The following is a 24,954-nucleotide window of genomic DNA, read 5'->3' as shown; positions in this document are numbered from 1 at the left end:
GATAAAGTCTTCAGCTTTATCAGAATCCACAGACATTGCTGTGTCTCGGGGAAGGGGTACAGGGAGGAAGCAGCCTTCTCCAGGGCTCCATGCTGCCTTCGGCCCTTCCCCCAACAGGGAGAATGCTCCCTGGCCTGTCTGTAGCAGGATTGGCACCAGCTACAGGGATTTCAGGAGTGGAGGGAGCCAGACCAGGACATGGAAGACAAGTGAACAGGCCGGCAGATGGGCAGTCTCTTCTGCCCCCGGGATCCTGCTACTGCAGACAGAAGTAGAAGAGTCCCAGAAGTGTTTGAACCAGCTGAGCTGACAGCCTCTTGGCCCAGAGCCCCCCTGGAGTAGCCCGTCTCCAGATGGGTACCTGGCAGGGCCCTGAACATGGCCCTGAACATGGCCCTGCCCCGTGTTGCATTCTCTGGTCTTCATTCTTGGAGCAGTAGCTGGGGAAGGAGGGCAGTGCAGGGGCTTCTGTTCAGCCCAGAGAGGGATCCCCTCCCAACATTTGGTAAGACCCTTCCATCATCCAGCCAACTTCCCTCCTGGTTCAGATGGTAAAACGGAGTCCAGAGAGTAGGGAAGAACTTGTTCAGGATCATAACAGTGTAGCCTGGAGGCTGGGAGGAGACCCCAGGACCCTGGACTAAGTATACTCACAGGAGAGGCTAGTGCCAGGCCTGCAGTGCCAGAAGTAGAGCTGTGATGGGAACAGGGGAGTCTCCATGGGGGCATCTGAGATCCCTGCCCAGGCTTAGGACACAACCTTCCTGCAGAAGCAGCTGCTGACACTCACCCAGGTAAGTCAGGACAGCTGGCAGGGCAGCCCCAAGGGAACCCGGGGCACCAACTGAGCCAGGTTGCGCCCACCTATGCTGGGGGCAGAGAAGCAGGGGAGCCTGGCCCTGTCCTTGGGGGATTCCAAAGTCGGGTGAGGGGCTCTTGGGACACCATTAAAGAGAATGACCAGGAGCGACAGATTGGAGCAGGGCCTCTACAAAGCACAGCTCCAGTGAGCACCATCACATTGTTGCCCACTAAAACAGCACCTTCTGGTGGTGTGCGGCCAGGTACTGTCCAACCTTAAATCATTTGGTCCAGACCTGAAGCCTGGAGTATGGAGAAGCCTGTGTGGGCTGGGGTGGTCAGAGAAGGCCTCCTAGAGGGACTGTCCCAGAGGATGAGGAGATCAGGGCCTCTGAGAGTAGGGGACTGCATGGGTAAAAGCCTATAGGCTAGTCTGAGCAGAGAGATCCCAGCCAGGTGAGCCCCACAGCCCTGGTGGAAGGGAGCCATAACTCTTAGTTGAGTGGGGGTCTTCACAGGTGACCAAGACTCTCAGAAGAGCTGGGCCAGAACCACCAGTGACTAGGGGTCTGCTTGGGGAAGTTGCAGCAGCTGCAAGGAGAGCTGCACTGGGAGTGGCCCCTGGCCAAGGAGGCCTGGTAAGTGGCTGCTTGGGGCAACCCCTCAAAGTGTCCACCCTAGGCTGGGGTGGTGTTCTGCTCTCACATTGAGTGAGATGACCCTGTGGACAGGAGTTGGGCCAGCCTCTGACACCAAACCCGGAATCACATGGCCAAAGCCAGACCCCCTTCCTCAGGTATCAGCACTCCTGGTCATCACATTCTGGCTCTTTTATGGGAGCGTGTAGGAAATCTTTTAGTTTCAATAAGCCCTTTCTCCCCTACACATGGTTGAGCCCCTCCTGCTGGCCCAGGGCCAGGCTGCTGTGAGGTGAGATAACCTTAGCTGCTCGGTTCAGGTCAGGATGCTGAGGAGTGAAACTACCCAGGACAGAGGGTTCTGTGTGTGCGGGGAGCCATGAAAGAGGTGTCTCTGCCCCAGTCCCCATCCCAGCCAACAAGACATAGTAAGACTATCCATGCAACTTGGAAAGAAATCATTGAAAATGGAGTAGGATGATCTAGGGTCCATGATGTGTCCAGACTGCCCCATTTCTACTAGCACACTCCAGATGCAAGAAGTACCAGTGTCCCTCAGGAAACAGCTAAAGGAGAAAGAATCATCTTTCAGGCTTCATGAGAAGGTGGCTGAGTACTGGAAGGCATGCTGGCACCGGGTGGCAGTTGCCTTGAAATTTAAAGAGGAGAAACCTCAAAGACTCCGGAGATAGAATGAGGCCTGGCTTCTCCAGGTGGATGCTGTCTGCCCACCTCTTTCCTCTCTCTTCCCACAGCCCCGTCCTCTCCATTCTCTTCCCCGCTTCCCTGTCTTTCTTACTGCAAGCCAGTTAGTCCCTTCCCCTTCTTAGGATGCTTTATTCTATACTTCCTTCCTTTCTTCTGCCTCTTCCTCATTATGCTCCATCATCCATTCATTCATTCTGCTTGCATTCATTGAGCATCTATTCTATGTCTGACCCTCTTCTGTGCGTAAGAGAACAAAATTCAGATCAGACCACTTCTCATCCCCAAAGCTTATGATTTGAGTCCACCAATCATTGAGCTGGCAATTACAATTTAATGTGCCTGATAAAGGGAGAGGCGCTATGGGAGCGGGGGGAGGGGCGGCAGCAGATAGGAAGCACAACTCCCCCCCAGAGGGTGTTTCTGGGCCTCTGAACCTTACTGAAAGATGAACAGGCATCTTTCAAGAGTGAAAGAATGAAGGGCATTTTAGCAAGACGGGAGAGCACGTGCCAAGGCCCAGAGAGGAAAGACAGAAAAGTGGGGAGTGTGGTGAATAGTCCTTGAACCAAATGAGAAGTGGAGTGGCTGAGGGAGTTACTGTGAAGTATGAGACAGGGGCCAGAGCAAGGGCTCAAGTATCCCAGGCCCTGTCTGCCTGACCAGCTCCAGCTTGCCCACTGCCTATCTTGGCCAGTGTCCTCTCTTATCTTGGGCAAATGTATGTATGTACAAGCAGAAAAGACAGATGGGTGGATACATACACACTCCAAGATGTATATCAGACACTCACCCGGAGACACAGAGAAACAGACACCAAGGACACGGCTCGGAGCCATGGGAATGCAGTGTTGTAAGGACCCAGGATGGAATCATGCTTTGTTGCAGGACTGCCAGCTGGAGGCAATCCAGTGATTTGGCTGGAAGGTGTGTGCAAGGTCTCAGCCAGCAGTGCTTAGCGGGCCTTGGAGGTGGTCTAAATCAATGTACCTCAAACTGGGGTCCAGAGCTGTGCTCCGAGAAGGCTATAAGCAAAGTGGCAATGATAATCTGCAATCGCACATTTGTACAGAAAAAAACTTTGGCTTTTGTCTTTTTCTCAGCGCATACCCTTGAGGATCGGAGGCTGTCTTCCTGGGGTCTAGAGAGACTCTATTCTTTACGGATGTGCGCAATAGTCAAGTTGGGGACCTGCAGTAGACCATGTCAGTGAGAAGGCAGGTCACAGAGTGACCTAGGGCTGGGCCTTCTGGGCATTCAAACTCCTGGAAGGAAGTGGTGCTGAGTGAGCCCTATGCAAACAACACCCAAACCAGTGCCAACTTGGGTCTGAACTCCAGGGCCTTCCAGCCCCCTGCCCCTTAGGGACTGCTCGGGCCATTTCTCTTCCCTCTCTCATCCCCCGGAGGACTGCCCAAGACTCACCTTCTGTGAGCAAGTGGGTGCCCCCAGGCTCTGGGCCTGTCCAGGGAGAGTGAGCTAGAATTAGGCCCTGGGTAATAGACAGAGATTCTGTGGGGAGTGGCTGATGAGCCAAACTCACGGCAGGGCAGAGGATCTGAGAGATGGGACAGCAACTGGATAGGTCTGGATGCTGCAACGTCTGGCTGGCAGGGGACTGCAAGGGGCTCCCATGGCCTCCAGAATGCTCCACCTCTAGTCCCGTCCCCAGCCTCAAGCTCCTTCTATCCTGACACTCTTTGGATCTCTACCTCAGTCTGTCCTTATCACTTCCAGGATGCTGGGATTTTCACTGTCCCCAAATTAGTGGTTAAGACTGTGGGCTTATAGGAGGAGGGGTAGGGGAATGGGTGAAAAAGGGGAAAGGATTAAGAAGTACAAATTGCCAATTATAAAAACAGTCACAGGGATGTAAAGTACAACATAGGGAATATAGTCAATAAAATTGTAATAACTATATATGGCATCAGATGGGTACTGGACTTATTGGGGGGATCACTTTGTAAGGTATATAAATGCCTAATCACTATGTTGTACACCTGAAACTAATATAATATTGTATGTCAAGTATAATCGAAAACTAAATTTTAGTAAAAAAAAAAGTCTGGGCTCAGGAGCCCGAATACTGGACTTAAATCTTGGCTCCACGTTATATGTTATACTAGCTATGTGGCTTTGGGCAAGTTACTCAATCTCTCTGGGCCTCATCTGTAAACAAATAATAGTTAACAGTTCTCTTCTCCCATGGGCTGGTTGTAGAAGGCTCAGTACAGTGTTGGACACATGGCATGCAGTTCATGCTGCTGCAGGCAGGGCTCCTTTAAGGCGAAAGTCCTCTTCTAAATCAGGGTCCCTTTGGGGCCAGAGAGCTATCACATGGACGTTTGATCCCATTCACCTTCTTTATCAGTTTGCTAGGGCTGCCCTAATCAAGTATCACAAAGTGGGTGGCTTAAACAACAGAAACTCTCCCAGGTCTGGATGCTGGATGCTGAGATCAAGGTGTCAGCAGGGTTGGTTCCTTCTGAGAACTGTGAGGATCTGCTCCTGCCTCACCCCCAGCTTCTGGTGGTTTGCTGGCAATCTCTGACATTCTTTGGCTTGTAGATGCATCACCCCACTCTCTACTTTCATGTTCACAAGGCACTCTTCCTGTGTGCATGTTTTTAAATTTCCCCTTTTTATAAGGGCACTAGTTATATTGGATTAGGGCCCACTCTAATGACCTCATTTAACTTGATCACCTCTGTAAAGACCCTGTCTCCAAGTAAGGTCACATTCTGAGGTCCTGGGATTTAGAATGCAAACTTTTTTTTTTTTTTTTTTTTTTGGCAGGGGACACAGTTCAACCCGTAACAGCCCCCATTTTGCTTCCTGATGGGTAGGTTGGGTATGACTTGGGATCTCCAAGACCCAGTTGTTCTCTGCCCTGTTTTTCCCCTCCTTTAATCCCAGGACCCAGACACAGCTGCAGAGTGGTTGGAAGGGCCATAGTTAGTAGGGGTAAGTGTTGTTTTTTGAGCCCTAGGCACCTCCTTCACATCCAGTGAGGGAGGCAAGCCAGGCTCTGCCAGGACCCAAAAGCCTGTGAGGAAGGCTGCTGTGGAATCCTCCCTGGGCCTCTCAGGCAGCAGAGTTTCCAAGAACATGGAGATGGGGTGTGGCCTGTAGCCCTCCCTGCTCAAGCCCCTTTCTGTCTCTGGGCTCAGGTCTTGTCTGTACACTGGGAGTGGTGTTGGCACGACTCAGGGTTTCTGACCCTCGGTGATCCTATGGCTCTGGTCAGTTTACCCACTGGGTCACTGTCCCTGGGTCACACTCTCTCTAGCCCTTTAAAACTGGTCCTGTGTTTTAGCCAAGTAGCTCACTGGCCGTAATTGGGCTAATGATGCTCAGTACGGGGTGAGGTCGATGGAGTAGGGTCTTGTTGTACCCACCAAGCCCCAGGAGTGGCCAAAGCCGACACCTGAAGAGGAGCTGGAGGACTGTCCGGGGTGGGCCAGCAGAGGCAGAGAGGAGAACTCAGGTGTAGAGCTGCTGCAGCCCCCTCAGATCAAGCTGGGGGTGGGGCTGGAGGAAGGGTCTTCCTTTGCTGTGTGGACCAGGCCCCCAAAGACTACGTGGGCCCCTGTAACCAGGGCCCGGAGGAGCTGAGACTGAGGCCACGTGGAGAGTGAAGGTGGGGCTGAACCCAGGAAATTAGGAGGGCGGTTGCCTGGCTTGTTGGGATCAGGGTGTCTGCACCAAGGGCTAAGAGCCAAGCCTAGACCCATCCTAGGTTGAACCCCAGGATTCCTCACCCTTATACTGTCTCTAGGGGGCCTTGGGAGTGCACCAGACACTCACTCCTTGGCAGAGTGGGCTCACCAATCAACGAAAAGGAAGCGCGTGGGGGCCAAGGCCCTGTGGGCTGGGTCAATGCACAGGGCCCCTGTGTAGGTAGCCAGAGGGGAGGCCCGCCCTCGGGGAGCCCTCGGGCTGGGTTGTACTAGTTATACAGGGAGCACTGAGAGTATGACCCGGCAATATTTTTGAATTTGGGAAATTTTTAGTTACCTGTTCTGGGCCCTGGGGTCATGGAAGGAGAGTGGCCTTCAGAGCTTAGAAGTCCTGTGCTCAGATCGGCTCTACCAATGACCACCTCGGTAAGTGTGAGCAAGCTTGCCTTCTCTGAGCCTCAGTTGCCTCATCTGTAAGATGGGGATACTGACAGTACCTACCTCAAAGGGCAAAGTGAGGATGACATGAGACAATGCACCTGGCACAATGCCTGGTTCCCGGTCCCCCTGAGGTTCCCTCTATCTGGGATCCAGTTAGGGTGAGTCAGTGTTAAAGTTCTAACACCACCAGCTGTGTGTGCCTAGACCAACAGCTGGTAGGGCTTTAGTCACAAAGTCTATTTATCCAGTGCTTCATCAGCAAGACATTATTTGCACCACTTATGAAATTTAGGAAACAACTTGATGTAAGTGCTGCTACCAACGACAAACATATAAGTCCCACCACCCGGAGCTGCTACTGGTTTATGTTTGAGTACTGTTTTACTAGGACCGAGGTCCACATCTTTATGAATGCATGGAGGAACGTGATGCGGTGGGGGCTCAACTGCTCTCTGGGGATCCCCAGGGAAGGGGGTCAGATCCCTTGGTGGAGTCTGGGAGACACCAATTTCCAACCTGCAGGCACCGTATCCCTAGGGAACAAGAGCTGGTACAGCTCCGAGCATCACAAGCTCCAGTGCCTGGGGGACAGGAGCCTCCAGCCACCTTTCAACCCCTGAAGGTAGCATTTGGTGACTCTCTAGAAGGGCAGGCAGATGACCCCTGCCTTCCTGTGGGACCCAGGCCGTTTCTCTCTCTGCCTTCATCTCCTCATCTGCAGGTTGGAGGTGGGAAACAGAGGCTCAAAGGGGGCTTTGATGGTTCTGAATGGATTTCTCAGCTGGCCTCCCTTCCCTGGACAGAGCCAGGGCTACTCCATACTTGGTGCCTGCCCTGCCTCTCTGTCCTGTATGGGGTCAATCTCTGCATTATCTGCCCCCAGATCTCAGCCACAGCCCTGGAGCCACAGAGTAGAGGAGCATCTAAGAAAAGTTGGCAGCTGGGGCAATGTCAAGGAAGAATGATGATGTGGAGACTGAGGCCCATAGCCACCAGGGAACAGATTCACAGCCTCACTCTGCAACACAAGAGATTGAGGTCAGTCCCTTGCCCACCCCCAGTGAGTTGGGCAATCCTGGCACAGAGGGCCTGGACTGACAGGCCACAGGGTAGATAAGGACTCCTTGGGGGAGATAGGAGGTCCCTGTAGCTATGCCTTTGGCCTCCGAGGCTGGGGTCTCTGTCAGGCCTGAGGCCTGGGGCCTGTTGCAGATGGCTGCAGTCAGAGGCCTCCCTGTCCTTTTTTATCTTGAAATGCCCATGTCAGCACAAGATTCCCAACTCTCAGTAGATGAAGCTACTTGGCTCTTTCTCAGGGGAAACCTTGTGGATAGTAGAGCTGGGCAGGGTGCGGCTAATAAAGGTAATGGGGTCCTTTTGGGGTTTGCTTAGCCCATTCACTGCCCCAGAACCAGCAAAGTGATGTCCAGGGACCCTCTGTGTACTGGTGAAGGCCTTGGGCACTAGGCTTTAGACTTTTCAGTTGAAGACTTCTCATTCACTTGTGCCTCAGGTCACTCTACAGTCCCCCTTTCATGAGAGGGAAACTGCCCAGAGAAGGTCGGGAACCGCCCTAGGTCACATAGCAAAATAAGCCTCCTGGTCCCCTAACTTGTGCCAGAAAGGTGGTTTCTCACTTCACACTGCCTCTTCTGAGTTTGATAGCATGACCATCTTCAATGGCCACAGAACAGTTGGTTGATTTCCTCCTAGAGGTCATTTGGCCATTTTTTCTTTTTCTGAACCACCCCCGTCCCTTCTGCTGTGTGCTTCTTTCTCCTATAGAGCTCTGCCAGCTGGGCTGAGTGACCCCAGAACCCTCCTCAAATCGGTCACTGAACACTCCCTCCACCTACTAACTTAACTTAAGCAGAGTCTTGTAGGGGGAGACTCTGTGGCAGGGTGGAGGGACAGGACATCTCTGGGATTCTTTCCCAGCGTCGTCTGCCCCGCTTGCCATCCAACACAGTTGCTGTGGGGGCTGCTGAGTTCTCAAGTGATTGATGCAGTGCTGGGTACAGAGCCCAACTGAAGCAATGGGGCCCTTCCTTGGATCATTGGGCTTGGGACAAAAGAGTCGTCTCCCAAGGGCTGAAAACTGGACATGTAAATCTTGGGAACTGTCAACTGCTCTGTTTTTCACTGTGGGAAAAGCTGGATTCTAGTGAAAGCAGATGGAGCCAATAATTCTCAGAAATTGGAATCGGGGAGATTTTGGTTCAGCCAAGGGGGTCTTCTGCATGGAGAAGACATAAACCTGATCTTTGGGATGGTCATCTCAGCTTGCTCTATGGCCTTGGTGGCAGGGTGAGCTCGTTTTCAGAGGGAGAGGAATAACTTCCACGGGCAACGCTTCCAAAGGTTCCAGACCCTTCTAGAGGCCAGCCCTAGGTCCCGCTGCCCTTTGGGCTCCCCCCGACACCCTGGGGTCCTAGAATAAGTCCCTTTTTTTTCTGCTGACATGGGCCTGGGTGGTTGTGTCCCCTGCCAGGGAAACATCCCCAGTGGACTCCAAACCAGACACAGCCCTCCCAGGAAGGCCCTTCCTTAAGGCCAGGCCTCCCCACTCCCAGCTTGCTCTCAGACCCGGCTCCCATCTGTTCCCTGGCACATAGGGGCCTCCCCAGCACCCCTTGGCCTTCTGGTCTGCCCCGTGTCTCAGCAACCTCGGGGTTTGCACCTCCCTGTCTCCAAGTACAGCAGGGCCCCCGCTCTTCCTAGTCCTGCTATCCTAGTTGGTTCTTTGTCCTCTCCTGATGGTGACTCCGAAACTTCTGTCAGAAGCCCCAAGCCACCGGCTCCCCATTCCTTCTGGGTGGTGACAGGCACTCCGGTCTCACCTAGACCTATATGCACCGCCCTCTGGCCGGCAGAGGCACAATCAGCGGTCCTGTTCCTCCCTCGTCCCCTTGGCTGTGCTGGGGCACGTGGCCAACCCTGGCCAATCAGGTGGGATGTTGCAGCGCGCAGCCGAGAAAACCGCTTTGAGCAAAGCTTGCTGCTGCTCTGGCCTGGCAGGTGACTGTGAATTTGCACCGGCAAATAGAGCAGGATGGGACAACCGAATACCCCTGCCTCCTCAGCTTCCTCTACTCACCACACTGGGTCGCCCGTGCCCGGCACCCCCACCCCCACCTCCCGGGAAGGGAGGCACAGCGGGGAGAGGTTATAGCAGCTGCATTAAAGTCTCTTCCCTTCCCAGCCTTGCAGTTCAGTGGATGTGACCGCTGAGCACGTTTCTGCTCTTCAGCTTCTTCATCTGTAAAATGAACAGTCACTGCCTCATAGGGCTTTGGGTGGTGGTCTGGTGTTCAATGAGATACTATGCAGAGAGTGCTTGGGGCAGACTCTGGGCTCTGTAACCACTGAATTAGAAGCCCTGCTGCTCTTCTCCCCAGCTATGGGAGCTCAGGCTAGTTACTCAGCCTCTCTGTGCCTATTTCCTTGTCTGTAAAATAGGGATAATAATTGTCCTATCTCATAAATGTGTATAGGACCAAATAAGTTAATTCATGCTAAGAAATAAAACAGCACCTGTCACACACCAGTGTTCAGTAATTGGTAGTTTCGCGGCAAAGTTATTACCATCAGCGCTGTCCTGTTTCCTGGAGCACACTTAAGAATTAGCAGAATTGCTGGGCTCTAGGGGAGGTGCATGTTCCAGTTGACTAGGTAATGCCAAAGTGTTTTCCAGACTGGTTTGACTAATTTACACTCTCTCAGCAGTCTGTGAGAGTACTCTTTACTCTCCATTCTCGCCAAGACGTGGTATTGAAGATTAAAGTTTGTGTCACTCCAATGGTGGAATGGTTTTCTGTATAGTTCCTCGATCATTAATGAGGTCCAGGCATATGTATCTTTTTCCTCTTCTGCATAACACCTGTCCATGACTTTGCCCCATCTCCTCAACCCTTTTTTTTAACAATAATCATTAAAAAAAAAAAAAAAAAAAAAACCTTTCTGGCTAATACTCCTTTTTAGTTGTGTGTTGCAAGTTGTCTCCGCCCCACCCCCGTTTATTTTATGGTTATCTTTTGATGAACTTTTTTGGAGGGTCTAGTTTGATGAATTCTCAGACTGAGATATTCTCCTGTATTTTCTTCTGGGAATGGAAATGGGATCAAATTGCAGTGGCCTGGTGCCCCATTCTTCTAGATTCTCCATCTCCATCAGCGTTGGATGCCACTTATCTCTCAGCGTTGCCTCCACAGTCACTCTGTCCTGTTTCCATATCCGATGTTTCTGGACACTGCTTCTCCTCTTTCGGCACCCTTCTAGACTAGGCCCACTGAATCTCCACAGGACAGACCGCTGGTATGTGACAGGAAGTTGTGAGATGTGATGCCAACTATTGGTAAAGGATTAGTCATTTCTTGCAAAAGATTTTAAAACATCAGTCTCGAGCCTGTCCCAATGTCACCCTCATTTTCTAGCACTTCAAAATGGCAGAGAAAGGGGTTCCCGCTTTGATACCGCAGGGTTGCAGACAGGTGAGATGGATGGTGTGGGATGGAAGAGGACAGTTACAAACCCACCCGGTGCTTCCTCTATTTCTTTTGGTTTTGCCAAAACCAGGTTGGGTCCATAGGATGTGCATCACAGCAGAAAAGAGCGAGCACGCTCGTTTTAGGCCCAAGTTCCAGGGGCAGTGTTCCACGGTGTCCACACCTAGAATGTTTCCTAGCTCCAGATCACCCTTCTAGAAAAGCGTATTTTTAAAACAGCAGTGCCCAGATGCTCAGAGGATGGAGCCCAAATCCCTTAGGCTTGGGATCCATTCTGGCCCCAGCTGCTCTACTCCACCAACCCTAGGCACTGGCCGGTTCTCAAATGCCAGGTCTTTTGATGCCACCAAGTTTCCATATACATTTATTAGTTCCTCTGCTGAGAACACTCTTCCTCATAATCTCCAATTGTCAATCTCATTCTTCCAGCTTAAATGCCACCTCTGGGAAGCCTTCCAGAGATTCCCTAGTGAGCTGCTCCAGCCTCTCTCAGCCCTTCCACAGTCTACTGTTCCAGTCATACTGTATTCTAAATATTCTGATTCTATATATAATCATGTACGCCTCCCACACAAGATTGTGAGCTCCGTGTGCATGGGGACCATACTTATTCAGCAGCTCGAAAAGGGTTTGCTAAATGGAGGCCATCCCCTGGCCCTGTGCCTGCCAGGACACTGATATGACACCTTTGGAGTTAATTTTGGTGATTAGGCAACACCAGAGGTACCCTGCTGATATAAAACACAGGATGAGAATGAGTGCTTTGCAGTTAGGATGGGTGAGCAGTGAAGGGGAGAAGGTTCAGGAAAAATCAGAGGATCACAGGAGTGGTTCACTCAGTCTGTTCTCACCTCAAAGGCTCTCACCTCTTCCCTAATGCTATCCACTGGAAGAGTCATTGAAAACATTCACCTGCTTGTGTGAAGAGGTAGAGGTTTATTGAAATATAAACATTCAAGAACACGTAAGATAGAAAATAACCACGACATATACAGACACTTGCTGCAAGAGGACATCTGAGGTATTTATCCACTGCCTAGGCTACCCATGTGCTATCATGTTTTTCCTGGTTAGAATACATATAGATGGGGAGGGTAAGGGGGCAGAGTTGCCCTGGCCGACTGCCTGCACGCGGCCTTCAGGACTGCACTTTCAGAGAAAGCTCCTCTTGACCCACGGCCCTATTCCTAGAGGCATCTGCTGGCACCCCCAATCTCAAGGTTTCAGGCTGAGACCCTGCTATTGTCCTGAGGGCAAGGAGGGTTTGCTAAGAGGGGGAAGTTGGGCAAGCTGCCTAGAGAAAGGGGGAGGATACAATGACCAGAAAGACACAGCATACTGTCCCTGTGTCCTCTGGGTGGGAAAAGTCCATCCTTCGTGACCAAACCCCTGAGAAAAACACACTGGCAAAATGTGACACCTTCAAGTGGGCCCAGTGCCAGCCAACTGGGCTCCTCCCTGGCACCAGATCCCAGATGCCCTTCTCTGCCCACACCCTGCGCTTGCCTGGTAGGTAAGGTGGGAAGGCTTCTGAGGCCAGAAAAGGGTCAGCCCCGGAGGATGAGGCTGTGTGAGTGTGGGTGGAGGGCTAGGGGAGGGGACAGAAAAGACACAGTACAACAAAGCTTCAGCTTACCAGGCTGAGGTATCTGTTTTGTGCTCAAGCTCTTGATTTCTCTTTCCTAGACAGGACTGAATGTTAGCCAGGCATGAGCTCGTGCTGCTGTGGTCTCCCACCACAGCCCGACAATGTCACAGTGGGTAGTGTTCTATCGAACACTGCAGGGCCTATTTGACTGACAGGTGAGCCTTGTTTTACAACACAGGAGCAGCCTGCTCCACCCAAGTCCAAGAGGAGAGATGATGCTCTTTTCTAGCATCTCCTCATCATCTGGGGCAGCATGACCTCTGTAAGGCCCACATCCTGCCCATCTTAAGGTGGGAGTGTTGAGTAAAGGGGAGACAAGATGTCCTGCCCCGACCGGTGAGTCGGGAGTAGGGGGTAGGACTAGCCCTGCTCTGGTAGGAAATGAGTCAAAAACCATCTTCAGAACTGGTGTGGTTTCAGAACCCAACCTGTGAGAGACTGGGCCTTTCCGTTCCACCACCTCCCCGCCACTGTGATCCCTGAGTTCTCTCTCCTGCCTGCCTCCTCGCCTACTTGCTGGGGTCTCAGGGAAGGACCAGAGGGGCTAAGATACCAAATCATTTGCTTGGCTTTGGGGTGATCTGCTTTCATTTCTTTGGTGCTACAATAGCAATAAAAATTTTAAAATAAAAAAAACAAAAGTCAGTAAAACACATATAAAAAAGATTTCAGAGATGCAAATACTTCCTGAAGAATCAAACATCAACAATTATAAATCTGAGGTATTTCAATGAACCTGACATCGGCAGGCTTGGGGATGTTGGGGCTGAGATGACCCCATGAGAAGAAGGGGGGCCCAAGGGACAAGTGGGCTGTTTTGGGAGAGCTGGCCAACAAGGGCGAATGGGCAGCATGAGGTCTGGGAGGATCAGAAAAAGGGCAGTGTGAAATGGTGCCAGGGCCTGCCTGGGCAGCTCCCTGAGGCTCTGCCTCTCCCTCGGCAGATGCCCAGTAGGCCCTAGGACCTGTGAACTGCCCTCATGTGCCCTTTCTTGGGACCACCACAAGGGGCATAAGGGGCCCTGAAGACTGCATGACTTGAATTTGAGGGACCCACACCCCAGAAACCAAACATAGTAGGCAAGGTGGGCTGGGAGGGTGTCATCTCATGCTCACCAGAGAAGGGCCACGAGGCATGCTCTTGGCTCCTAGCAGCCCCACATAAGAGTTAGCTAGGGAGACTGAAGTGGGGAAGAGACCAATGACCCTAGGGTCATGGTGGAAGGCAGAGGAAGGAAAATAAATTAAAGGGGAAGGGATATGGAGGGCCTCCAGCCCTGAGTCGGCTTACAGATTGTCGATAGACAGTGCCCAGGATGGGAGGTGGCCTGGGAACCCTGGAGGAAGCTGGCCGCAAACAGACCCTGCCCAGTTCTCCAGGACAAACCCTGATTGGACAACACTGCCCTGTCCTGCCCCTCCAGCCTCTCCCTGTCCCCAGGATACAGCAGGACCTGAATGGAGCCTGGACAGGCAGACATGTCCAAACTCTCAACATCTGGCCAAATGGTGTTTGACGTGGGCTCCGCGAGATGAGGTAAATTCTGTGCATTAACTTTCTTCTCTCTCAATAGGAGAGTGGGGCATGGGAAGCTGGGTCCTGCCCCTCAAAGGGACCAACTGGTAGAGGGCTCTGCACTGGGGGTGCCCCGGGATGAGGTAGGACTCGGTGAACAGTGAGAACTGCTGCTGCTGCTGCTGGCGCTGCTGCCGATGCTCTGGGGAGCAGATCCTGCGATGAGGTGGACCACAGGTTTCTGGGCAAACAGCACACCTGGGGTGAGGCAGAAAAGCAAGTATAAGCACATAAGGAGACAGGGGGCGGGTTCCGCTCATTTCCACTGATTTACTGCTGCCTAACTGTGCAAGGCCCCACTCTAGACACTGTGCTGAATGCTGACAGATGTCCCAGACACTGTCCTGCTTCCAGGTGCTTATAGGCTGGCGAGGCGGCAGACAGGTAGGCAGAGTAATTTTGCTGAAATGTCAAATATACTCTGAGGGGAAGCGCATCCAGGGTGTTGTGGGAACAAAAAGGTTTTGGAGGGCAGGGGAAAACTGGTCTGGAAAAGTCCTAGGGGAGACCATGCCTGGACTGTTAGAAAAAGCGGTCAAAAGAAGAATTAGGGACAATGTGCCAGGCAGAGGAAATCTGTGAGCAGAGAGAGATGGCAAACGAGCTGGAGGCCGACAGAGTCATGTGGTCTGACCACAGAGTGCTTAAGGGAAGGCGCGGAGGCAGATAAGGCCGGAGAGATGGGAAGGCAAAGTGACAGAGGGTCTGCATGCCTCTAAGGAAGCCTGAGTCCTACCCCATAGGAGTTGTGAAGCCCCTTTAAGTTTTAAAAAGGGAGGGACATCATGAGATGTGTGTTTCAGAAGGCTCTCTGTGGGGCTGGGAGGACTATGGGTGATGGAGGCCAGCAAGGAAGCTACTCAAATGGGGAGAGGCCTGATCCAGGGCAGCAGTGGTGAGGATGACAAGAACACAGAGCAGCGGTATCCACTCAGCTCTGGGGGACGAGGATGGGCATGAGGGGGCACTCAGGAACAACTTTCAGGTTCCTGGCCTGTGTGACTGCATATCCTCTGAGAAGGGGCACAGGTGGGATGTAGATTGAGACAGGTGAGGCTTGGGGAGCCGACTCTCTTCTGCCTGCTCCTCATTCTGAGAGAGAAGGAGGTGTTATCTCCTTTCTCCTGATAACGGACAACGAGATGTTGAGATCAGGCCCCAATTTCCTTCCCTGCTTTCTGCATGGACCCACTCCCAATCCCCAAACCGACTAGACCACCACAGCACTGCCAGAAGGCAAAGGGCATCTGGGCTCTACCCGGTCTTCTAGAGGGCCTCCTGTGTCAGGCACAGACCTCTGAATGTAGCCTCTGAAGCACCAACTAAGCAGTGACTAGTAAGGTAACCTGGCATTGCTGCTTCTCTGCAGGCTGCTTCCAGGCACTGACCCTGTATCCCTGCCCTGACCCTGATCTGCAGCAGGTGGCCCAGCAGAGATCCAAAACATGAGGCCTGCAGGGTGGTTCCTTGAGGGGGCCTAGCCCTTAGCACAAGAGCATTAAAGGGCCAGAAGCATGCTCTGGGAAAACACCCCGGTTTTGATGGAAGGTGCATCTCCCACACCCTCTGTAAAACAGGTGGCCCATGTCTGGGCTCCCGGCACGTGGCCACTGGCTAGTGTGCCTGGGCTGTTTAGCCCCTACTTATCAAGCTGCACTTAAAATTAGATTTAGGGAGAGACAACTGAATGATTAGGGAAAAAAATCATAAAAATATAGGTTGATTCTGTGTACTCAGATTACTTTGCCTACGTTGTCCTCGATCTATTTAAAAGAAAGGGAATGACACGTTTAGGAAGAGAACAGCTGAAGCACAAAGAAAGGAGATCCATGCATGAGAAGACTGTAACGGTGGACACCAATCTAACTTATAATACAATGTTTAAGGCATGGATATAGGACTATGATTCTTCACACTGAATGACTTTTTCAATTATCAAGCCAACCATTAGTCCAAAAGGGTTCGACAAAGGGTTTCTACTGTCTGTCAAAGATGGAAGGGGATCTATCATCCTGTTAGCAACCCTCGGCCTCTACCAGTCCAGAAGAACCGGTGTATCTGCAGACCCTTGAGACTTCCTAAAAGGAAGCCATCCCTGGGAAGGTTGCAGAAAGGAGGGTGACAAGCAGGGCCGGCCAGGGAGTTGCACTGAGGCTGGCTGCCACACTGTGGGCCTCCCTCAAGTTCCAAGGGACTCACCTGCATAGGTGGTGCCATCGATGTCCACAGACATGTTAATGCTCCCGATGCTGCCTGTGGTCAGGTTCAGCGCTGTGGCTGAGGCCTCTGATCTGTCTTCTGCTGGGGACAAGGGAGACAGCAGGCACAGTCAAGCCTTCTAGCACTTTTGTCATCCTTTCTAAGGCTCTCCCCCATGTCCCCAGACTGGCCACAGCAGGCCAAGGCCCACTGTTAGAAAGCATCTATACAAGGTCTGGAAAAGAACCTAGGCTCACCAGCATCCTACAGTTTACTTTCTCCCCGCAAGTCTCTCTGCTCACAGAGAAAAGGGGTCACCACCAGCAAGGAGTCTGACCTAGGCTCATGGCCATGCACTGGCGCTTTCAACGCGATTCAGCAAACCTAACTGAGCACCTAATAGCCATCAGGCTGAGAATCAAAGATTAGGAAGACCCAGTCTCAGCCTCTGAGGACTCCCCTTGCCTTTTCCTCCCCTTCGCCAGGCTGGGAGGGTCTCAAGAAGAGGGTCTTCCTGCCTAGCACCTCGTCCAGCTCACCCCCAGATTCTGTCTATTCATCATACGCAGGGCAAAGAATTTTCCAAATGACTTGCCTTTCTGTTAGCCTCTGGCTTGTGCAGGACCAGGAGCACCAGGCCCTGAATGAATAATGGAGCAGAGCCCTGCTGTCTGGGCTGTTATTTCCAGCCTCCTCCTGCTCCTCACTCAGGGAAAGTGAGGGAGGGGCACAACTCCCTCCACACCTGATTTCTTCCCCATACATGCTTATTTCATGTTTGTTCTGAGACAGCATCCAGGGGAAGAATGGCAAAGAAAATGTGTGTGAGGAGGGGAAAGAGGGAGAAGAGAAACAAGGAACATGCAGTGTGTGGTTCAGGGGACAAGGAGGTGGGACACCTGAAAAATGTAGAGGGGACAGGAAAGGATATCAGTTATGCTGCCAAACTTGAATTTCTTCCTTCCCACTTGTTCTGAGGGTCAGTGGCAGCCTGGCCTGAGGCAACTCAGTCCCTCACTAAGCCTCAGGAATGGAGGTGCTGTCTTCCTCCCAGACCCGCCCTGCACTTGCCTACATCCTCACATCCGGTGAGGTAGGGGGTGAAGGCTGAGCCCTTTAATTTCAACAGATCAAAAGGCTGGTAGAGGAGAGACACAGCAGCTGTTCTCCCGAAGGCTCCTCCTCCTTGAACAACTACTTCTTTTTGCTAGAGAATAGGGCACTGCCTGAGGCAATTTCTGGTCCCCTAGAAAATGGCCTCAGCTTGGTGAACTGAGATCTCAGCGGCTGCAGAGGCTCCATGTGGCTTTCTGGACTCTAGACTCTTCTGGGGGCCTGGAAAGCAGAAGCTGAAGGGGCCCTACCCCAGTCCTAGGAGATGTGAATGAGCCGAACAGGCCCTTCCTTGAATGAAGCCACCCAGGGCCCAGCACTCACCCCTGCCGTTGACCCGAATCTTCATGGGCAGCTGCCGCGCCATGCTGAAAAAGTTGCGCTGGAAGGCCTGCTGTACCAGGCGTTGCTCCTCCTCTGACAGCCTGGATGTCTTCTTCTCAGGTGGCTCCCCAGACTCCAGTCGTTCCCGCAGCTGTTCCAGTGTGGCTGACCGGGTGCCGGCCTGCTGGCCTGCCAAGGTCACGGGCACAGCCAGCCGATTTGGCACAGGCACTGTTGTCACCGGGACTCCATCACCTGGCAAAGGCACCAGAGCTGGACCGACCCACAATCTACCGTCCCACCTGTGTCCTGGACATAGGAACTTGGCTCCCTTCCTCCTTCCTCCTCCAGGACCCTGCATACCTTTCCTGAGAGTGGTTGCTGAGGATATCCGAGGGCTGCTGGTACTGGTGCCACTGCTGGAGCCCAGCCCAAGGATGGGGAAGCGGATCTTGGGTGGGGAGAGAAGGGCAGGGGCCCCAGTGGCAGCAGCGGCGGCAGCAGCTGGTGAATAGCCAAAGAGGGAGGAGCTGTAGCTGGGCCGCCGGCCCTCCCGCCGGTTGCCATCGATGGCTGCCTGGAGCTCGGCTGGGGAGCTCAAGGCTTTCTTCTCACACTCATAGGCATAGAGGTACTTCATGTACCTGGAGGGAAGGAAGGAAGCAAGGAGAGTAATCTAAAATGGCACCAGAGGCCATCCCGTTTAAGTTGCTTGGTCTGTGGAAGCAGCCTTTGTGGACAGGCCTCTAGGACAGAGGAGCACAACCTGGTGCACTTAACAAAAGAGAAAAGTCTGAGACCGCTAGCAGCTCTGGCCCAGGCCCCTATAACTGCTACTCAATTCTGAACACTGCTCAAAGTGGAGACATTGCTCATTAAGGGAAATAAGAGCCATTTCTGCTATTGCTTCACGGTTGTTTCGGCACCTTTTTAATACTCTTGGAGAAATCGAGGCCATGTTGTGACATGTCTGTTTGGCTCCCTGACCTCCTAAGCAACCCAAGTCAGGCTGGTTAGATGAGGTAATTCTTCTCATTGTGTGTGGACCTAGAAGTGCTGTCCCTCTTTGTGTCAGATGTCCCAGGAAGCAATTCTGTACCCCGGAACCTTGAGAGAACTGCTATACTAGTTATAGCTCTGTTCCCCACTTCCGCTGGAACAGTTTCAATAGATAAAACCCTTCTACTTTTCAACAAGGACATGACATGCTACCTAGTTGATACATCAGCTGCTCATTCCACATTCTTCACAGAGAAACTTCCAGAGTGTTCTGAAAGAGAATCCCCTCTGGCCTTCATGCTCCAGTGCTACTCTTGGTCTCACTGTTTCTATCACCCTTGTAATTAACTCAAATGGTGACAAAAATCAGTCACCAACCGGTGGGGCCTGCCTGCCTGCCTTCTTCTGGGTCCTGTGCTGCTGGGCAAGCTGAGTGTCAGGTAGGAAGGGCCTGGCCTCGGGTGGAGGTGCTGTATGGGAGATGATGTCCTGGAAAGAGTGTGGATTTCAGAAGCAGAGTCCCAGGTGTGAATCTTGTCTTACTAGCTGGTATGGCTATCAACAAACTAACCTCTGATATCTAGTTTTGGTAACCTAGAAAATGAGGATGACATCTACTTTACAGAATTGATGGTGAGGTTTGAATGCAACAGAATGGTGACATAGCAACCTACCTACAGGATACTCGGAAAATGCCGGCTCTCATTATTGCTTCGATCTAGTGAAGGATTTCTCTCAGAAAGCTCCTGGCTGCCTCAGGAATCCCACTCATCTTGCTCACTGAACAACAGAACTTCCTTCCTCCTTCCCTCTAGGTCAGGGGTCCCCAACCCCTGGGCCAGGGACTGGTACTGGTCCGTGGCCTGTTAGGAACAAGGCTGCACAGCAGGAGGTGAGCAGCGGGCCAGCGAGCAAAACTTCATCTGTATTTGCAGTCACCAACCAGTGCTAGCAACATCACCTCAGTTCCACTTCAGATTATCAGGCATCGGATCCTCATAGGAGCACTGGTCTCTGGTGCCAAAAAAGTTGGGGACCACTGCTCTAGGTTGAAACATTCCCTTTCTCTAGTCTCAGCTTCCTTTCCCCACAGCCCTGGCCACTCACTGGGTCCTCAGGGTGAAGGCGGCACTGGTGATGGATGTGGGCAGGTTCAGGCCTTTGGTGATCTCCCTCCAGATCTTCTTGTTGATGATCTCTACCAGGCCTCCCTTCTCTGTCACCAGCTTATACAGCATATACAGGTCAAGGATCTGCTTGGCCATGATGGGGATTCGGTTGATGGGGGTTCCTGTTGTTGTCCAAAGAGAGAATCAAAGGGTTGCGTCAACCTCAAGCAGAGAAAAAAAGACATCTGTGTATGCCCACCTTTTGCTGAGTTGGAAATATGTTCACGAATTCCTTAGAAGTATAACTTGACTGAAACTCCTAAAGCCTGGATGAACAGGGATGAACAGAAAGACAGGTCCAACTCACAGGCTCGGTGGCCCTGGGTAAAACATGTAGCCTCTCTGGGTACGTTTTCTCGTCTATAAGTAAGAGGCTGGACTAGATGATTTCAAAGTTTTGTTAGCAGGACTGAGTCCAGACTGTTCCCTAATGATGTGGCAACTCACTCCTCTGCCTCGTCAGACTTCCTTGACAGGGGAGCTCTTGCCTGGCTCACCCACCTGGATTAACTGTCTGCTTCCTCCTCTCTGAATGAAAAAATTCGTTTTTCTCTCCTGTGTCCCCACCACGTCAAAGGAGCTGCTGGAAACAGGTCTCCAGGGGGATGAAAAGCCACTCAACAATTCTCTCCCCACTAATCACTCCACCCTCTCCCCGCCTTTGAAAGAGGGAGGAGGGTCAGAGCAGCTTCCGCCCACTGGCCCTGAAGGGAAGTGAGACGAGCCAGGGCCTTGATTAGGAAACCTGGCACCGAGCAGGAAGGCCCACTAATGAGCACCAGGGGAGGCAGGGAGGGCGGGGCCAGGCTCCTTTCATGGGCGGCTGGGATGCTCGTCAGGAGGCGTGATGGATGACTGTCATTTGGCAGCCTCGGGATTAATGATCTAGAGGTCAGAGGGGAGAATTCCAAAGGGAAGGGTCATCGTCCAGGGCAGGGTATGAGACTTGTTGCCTTTTGATGGTAAACTCCTTGTACTGTACACAGGCTGCTCTTCCTCTGCCCTGGCCCCCTCGCACTGCCCCAATCTCTCTGACCGCCGGTGGACGTTAGGCCTGTCTGACTAGAGAAGGGCTGTTTGTTTGGGCTCTTCTTGCTTCTCTCTCAAGGAATGGTATTCTCTTCTCAGTCCTGGAATGGCAGCCTCACCAACTCTTTTATAGGATAATTCGAGCAAGAGAATGGAGTGAAGGCTCCTACATTTATGAAGCAGCAGCAGTGTGAGCATGAACATGTGGGACTACTGTGGCAGGACCCAGCCTCTTTTCCCATGTTGAGAGACAGCAGGGGGTCTCCAAGGCCTTTGTCTTGACCAGCTGGTCTTTGGAGGATCAAGGATAAAGGGGTCATAGAGTTATATTCAAAAACTCACAGGTAAACTGTCAGAGGACTGTTGGTATACTCTGAAGACATACAGCTCGTATACTGGTTAACTTTTTCTCCCTGTGCTGTTCTGGACAGTCTACCTTACTCCCTGTCATAAGATGAGAGCCTGGTATGGCAGAACCAGTCTGCTGACAGGACAGAGCTAAGGTCCATCTCCTTTTGGAGGCCTGTCTTTCCAAGCACACTAACAGTGCTGGCGAATTCATGCCCTCCATGGCATCGCCTGGAGACTGGGAAGACCGCTCCCAAGGTCCCTTCGCATAGGCACCCTAAGCTCACATTTCCAGAAGCTTCCAGGACATCTTCACATGTGACTTGTTCGCTACAAGTCAGAGTGTTCCCACTGAGCTCACCTTTATCCCCTAAATTAGCTCCTTTTTCCCATCGCTTCCTTTTCCCAACAACACATCATTCTTTGAGGTTTTAGGGAGGAATCTTGGAGGCAGCACTGTCTCTTCTTCTCTCCACTATCACCAACCTTCAGATTGTTAGGAAGCTTACTTATTACTCCTTTGAGGTGTCTCCCTTTCCGGCCTGCAGCCACTACCCTAGACATGGCCCGTGCTGGCTCATCATTAGGGGCCTGCAGCAGCCTCTTATCAATGCACTCAACTTGTACACGGCTGCCAGACAATTTTGTTAAAATACTACTTTCACCATATTACTCACCTCCTACAAAGACTACAAAAACCTACAAAGACTCTTACGGCCTACCATCTCATTGCACATGTTCAATCTTATGACCGAGTTCTCCAATGCTCCTTAAAAGATCATGTGTAAAGTATTTCCAGCGCATCCCAACAACTCACTCTCGCATTAGCTGGGTCTCCTCACTACAACCCCAAAAAACCAAGCTCATTTCTCCTCTACCTTTTGCTTTGTGCTCTCCCTCCTCATCAAGACTAAAATGATCTGCCTCCAAACTCTCTACACTGGCCTTCAATGTTCACTCCCTCTAGGAATAACATTGTAACTAATATTCTAATGTTCTAATGGATGTCTTCTCTTTCAGCATTTCTCCTATAAACCCTAAAGTTCAGCAAAGAACTATTTTCTAATTGTTACATCTGGTATCCCAAGAGGAAGTCACCTTCTCCTCTCAGGCCCTAGCAGGTTCGTTAGGATCACGACCCTTGTTAAACACACTGGGAAAGTGAGGCCCAGAGTGCTCAAGCTCTCTGCATCCAAGCCCCGCAATGAATGAACAGCAGAAGAATGGATGGAGAGTTGGAGATTTTGAAAAGATAAAGAAAACATAACTTTACTCAGGGGGACCAAAAAGAAGGGAAAACAGATATTAAAGAGGGGAAGCTGGCTGGATCTGTGATGAACACAGAACAGGCGTGCATTTTTGGACCTCCATTTGTGAAAAGCCTTCAGAGTTTACACTATTTTCATTTTGAATCTCTCCAATGGTGGTAAATCTTCAAATGTAAAAGGTGTATTTTACTTTTAGAAATGATCATACATGTTGATTTTGTTTGAAGATGAGATGGAGCCATAAACTACGACAGATTTTCTAGTGTGGCTCTGAAGCCCGACTCCCCAGAGAAGAATTATAAATTCACTCTGAGTGGTCACTGAACCAAATGTTTAGCTATTTGCGATGGCTTTTTTGAAAGACAACGATGCTATAGATGGAGAAATTTCATTAAAAATTCACCCTTTTATGGTCATACAGAGTGTAACTACATTAGGATGAGAACTGCTCAGGGGTAAAGGAAAGAGAAGTAGAGACAGAACCTGAGAAGGCAAGGAAGGGTCAAAGTGACGTCTGAAGTCAAGGCTATATAAACCTAACTAAAAATTGACCTCTTTCCAGCTCCTCCACAGAGAAACCACAGGCTAGGGGTGTACTGGAACCCTGGTGGTGGCCCCTGCAGTCCTTCCCTGTGGCCCAGCCCCACTCTGGGCATATGGGGATCTTGTATTCCCTCACATGGGTCCCTCCGTCGTTCCAGAGATCAGTGGATAAGGGAACGGGCACGTTCTTCATCATGGTTGTCCCTCTGCAAAACAAATAAAAGTAGCTCCCAGTGCAGGTGGGCCCCTCGGAACTGTCAGAAACAAAGCTGAGGCTATTCTGAGTAATGATCATCTCTGGATGATGGTGTGGTTTTCTCACATTATCCAGACTATCCAAACACAAATCCTGCCCTGGCTTTAGACTTCTGACAACTAAGAGAAGCAAGATCCTCAGGCTGGTCTGTCTGTGCAGTCTGCTCTGTGCCTAATGGACCTGGCAGCCATCTCCTTTGTCTCAAGGAGATTCAACTATGATGAGACGGGGGAGAGGTCTTTTAGCTGAGTTCACCTGCTGAATAAAAAAAAAGAATACATCATACTTGGGGATGGAGGGGTGGGAGAGTGACATATTCATGCCTCAGTTTCTCTCTCTCTGAAATGAGGACTTTGAACTAGACAACTTTCAGTTCTAAAGTCCTATAGGTCTATGAATAAAAACTTAAAACAACAATTGATAGCTATGGCTATTACCAAAGGGAGAGAGACCTGGTTTTAGGAGCTTGCCTGAATTATGGTATAATGTTCCCAAGTGACCTTGAGGGTTTGAGATCTTCTATGCAAGGCACTGGGTGGCTTAGGGCTGTATGTGACATTCAAGGCCATAAGCAATGGCTATTTCCCCAGCCTTGCGGGTGGGGTGGGGGTGTGTGTGTGTATGTGTGGCTCTGGGCTGCTCTCTGGGCTGGATTACATCTTCCTCTAAGGAAGCTCTGCACTTGAGAGGGGACAGACCTCTGCCCACAACAAATGCTAGAGCAACCTGCCTAGAACCAGAAAGGAAGCAAATAGTTACTGAAGACAGCTCCTTGTGGGGCACTAGTGTTGGCCTTGCAGGAGGCTGAATCTCCATCTCATCTTGCCTCCCAGCACCTAACAGAGAAGCCTGTGGACTGTCAGTCACTGCTATCAAAGCAGGAGCCAGGACTGAGGGTAATTAATCATGCTCTCTCTGACAGGAATGCAGGGCCTTATCGGTACCCCAAGAAATGCCACTAGTCTCCAGTTCCCTCCTCAATAAAGGAGACTGACAGTCCCAACAAAGAGGCCCCTTATCAGATTTCAGCCAGGGAGCCTGAGGCAGCCCAGGGGCTATGTGGAAAAAGCTTTTATGAGGGCCTGGATCCAGTGAAGCTGCGGGGCTCCTGGGCTTTAACCCTTGGTGGTGGGAATGCTGCTGGGGACTGGCACCAGCAAGCCAAAGCTGTGACCAGGAACTTCTGGAGCAGATGGAACCAAATAAAAGCAGTTCCCTGGCACTTTGTTTTCCTTCCTATCATTGAGACTGAGAGCAGGGAGTAGGGGTGAGGGCAAAGGGAGGAGACAATCTTCTATGGCACTAGAGACAAAGATGGGGATGCCAGGAGTGCTAGAGGGAGGGCCACTTCTTCTTCAAGATAGAATGGGCACTTTCCAATGAAGACCAGAAGCAATCAGGGAGCAGGAACCCCAGTCACATGGCTGCCTTTCTGCCTACTGGTCAGGGGTGAAGGCCCAGGACCCAGGGTGTGGCCCTGCCAGGGACCCTTGCTGCTTTTTCCTGGCTTTGAAAAAGATCATTAATCATTTCCACAGCCTGTCCAGAGCCTGGACGGCCTAGAAAGTCAAGACCCACGTTAAGCGGGGAATCTGCACAGGCAGACCGACAGGCTTCCTGTCCATTCTTCTGCATATTAATTCTTTCCCTGCTCTAATCTTGCTGCCCAGGGACAAGCAGAGAAATGACTGCTGATTTTCCCCTTGACTTGT

At 51.4% G+C, this 24,954-nt stretch overlaps 1 protein-coding gene across 2 annotated transcripts in view; it reads right to left on the bottom strand.

The window, feature by feature from the left end:
* Nucleotides 1-11,686: 11,686 nt before the first annotated feature.
* The window catches only part of ARID3B (AT-rich interaction domain 3B), a 50,958-nt gene continuing 37,690 nt past the window's right edge, over nucleotides 11,687-24,954 (bottom strand). Inside the window, exons 5-9 of one of the 2 annotated variants that reach the window (XM_023524421.1) lie at nucleotides 19,737-19,920; nucleotides 17,994-18,274; nucleotides 17,631-17,885; nucleotides 16,194-16,295; nucleotides 11,687-14,192 (exon numbers count right to left, since the gene is read on the bottom strand). In XM_023524421.1, coding sequence (XP_023380189.1) covers nucleotides 14,026-14,192; nucleotides 16,194-16,295; nucleotides 17,631-17,885; nucleotides 17,994-18,274; nucleotides 19,737-19,920 — 989 coding nt within the window. In that variant the 3' untranslated portion in view covers nucleotides 11,687-14,025. The remainder of the gene's footprint in view (nucleotides 14,193-16,193; nucleotides 16,296-17,630; nucleotides 17,886-17,993; nucleotides 18,275-19,736; nucleotides 19,921-24,954) is intronic. The other variant, XM_011382073.2, reaches the window with a different exon arrangement.

The sequence above is a fragment of the Pteropus vampyrus genome, unplaced genomic scaffold, assembly GCF_000151845.1.
Source record: "Pteropus vampyrus isolate Shadow unplaced genomic scaffold, Pvam_2.0 Scaffold462, whole genome shotgun sequence".
Classification (NCBI taxonomy): Eukaryota; Metazoa; Chordata; class Mammalia; order Chiroptera; family Pteropodidae; genus Pteropus; species Pteropus vampyrus.
This window is presented reverse-complemented; position numbering and strand designations above follow the sequence as displayed.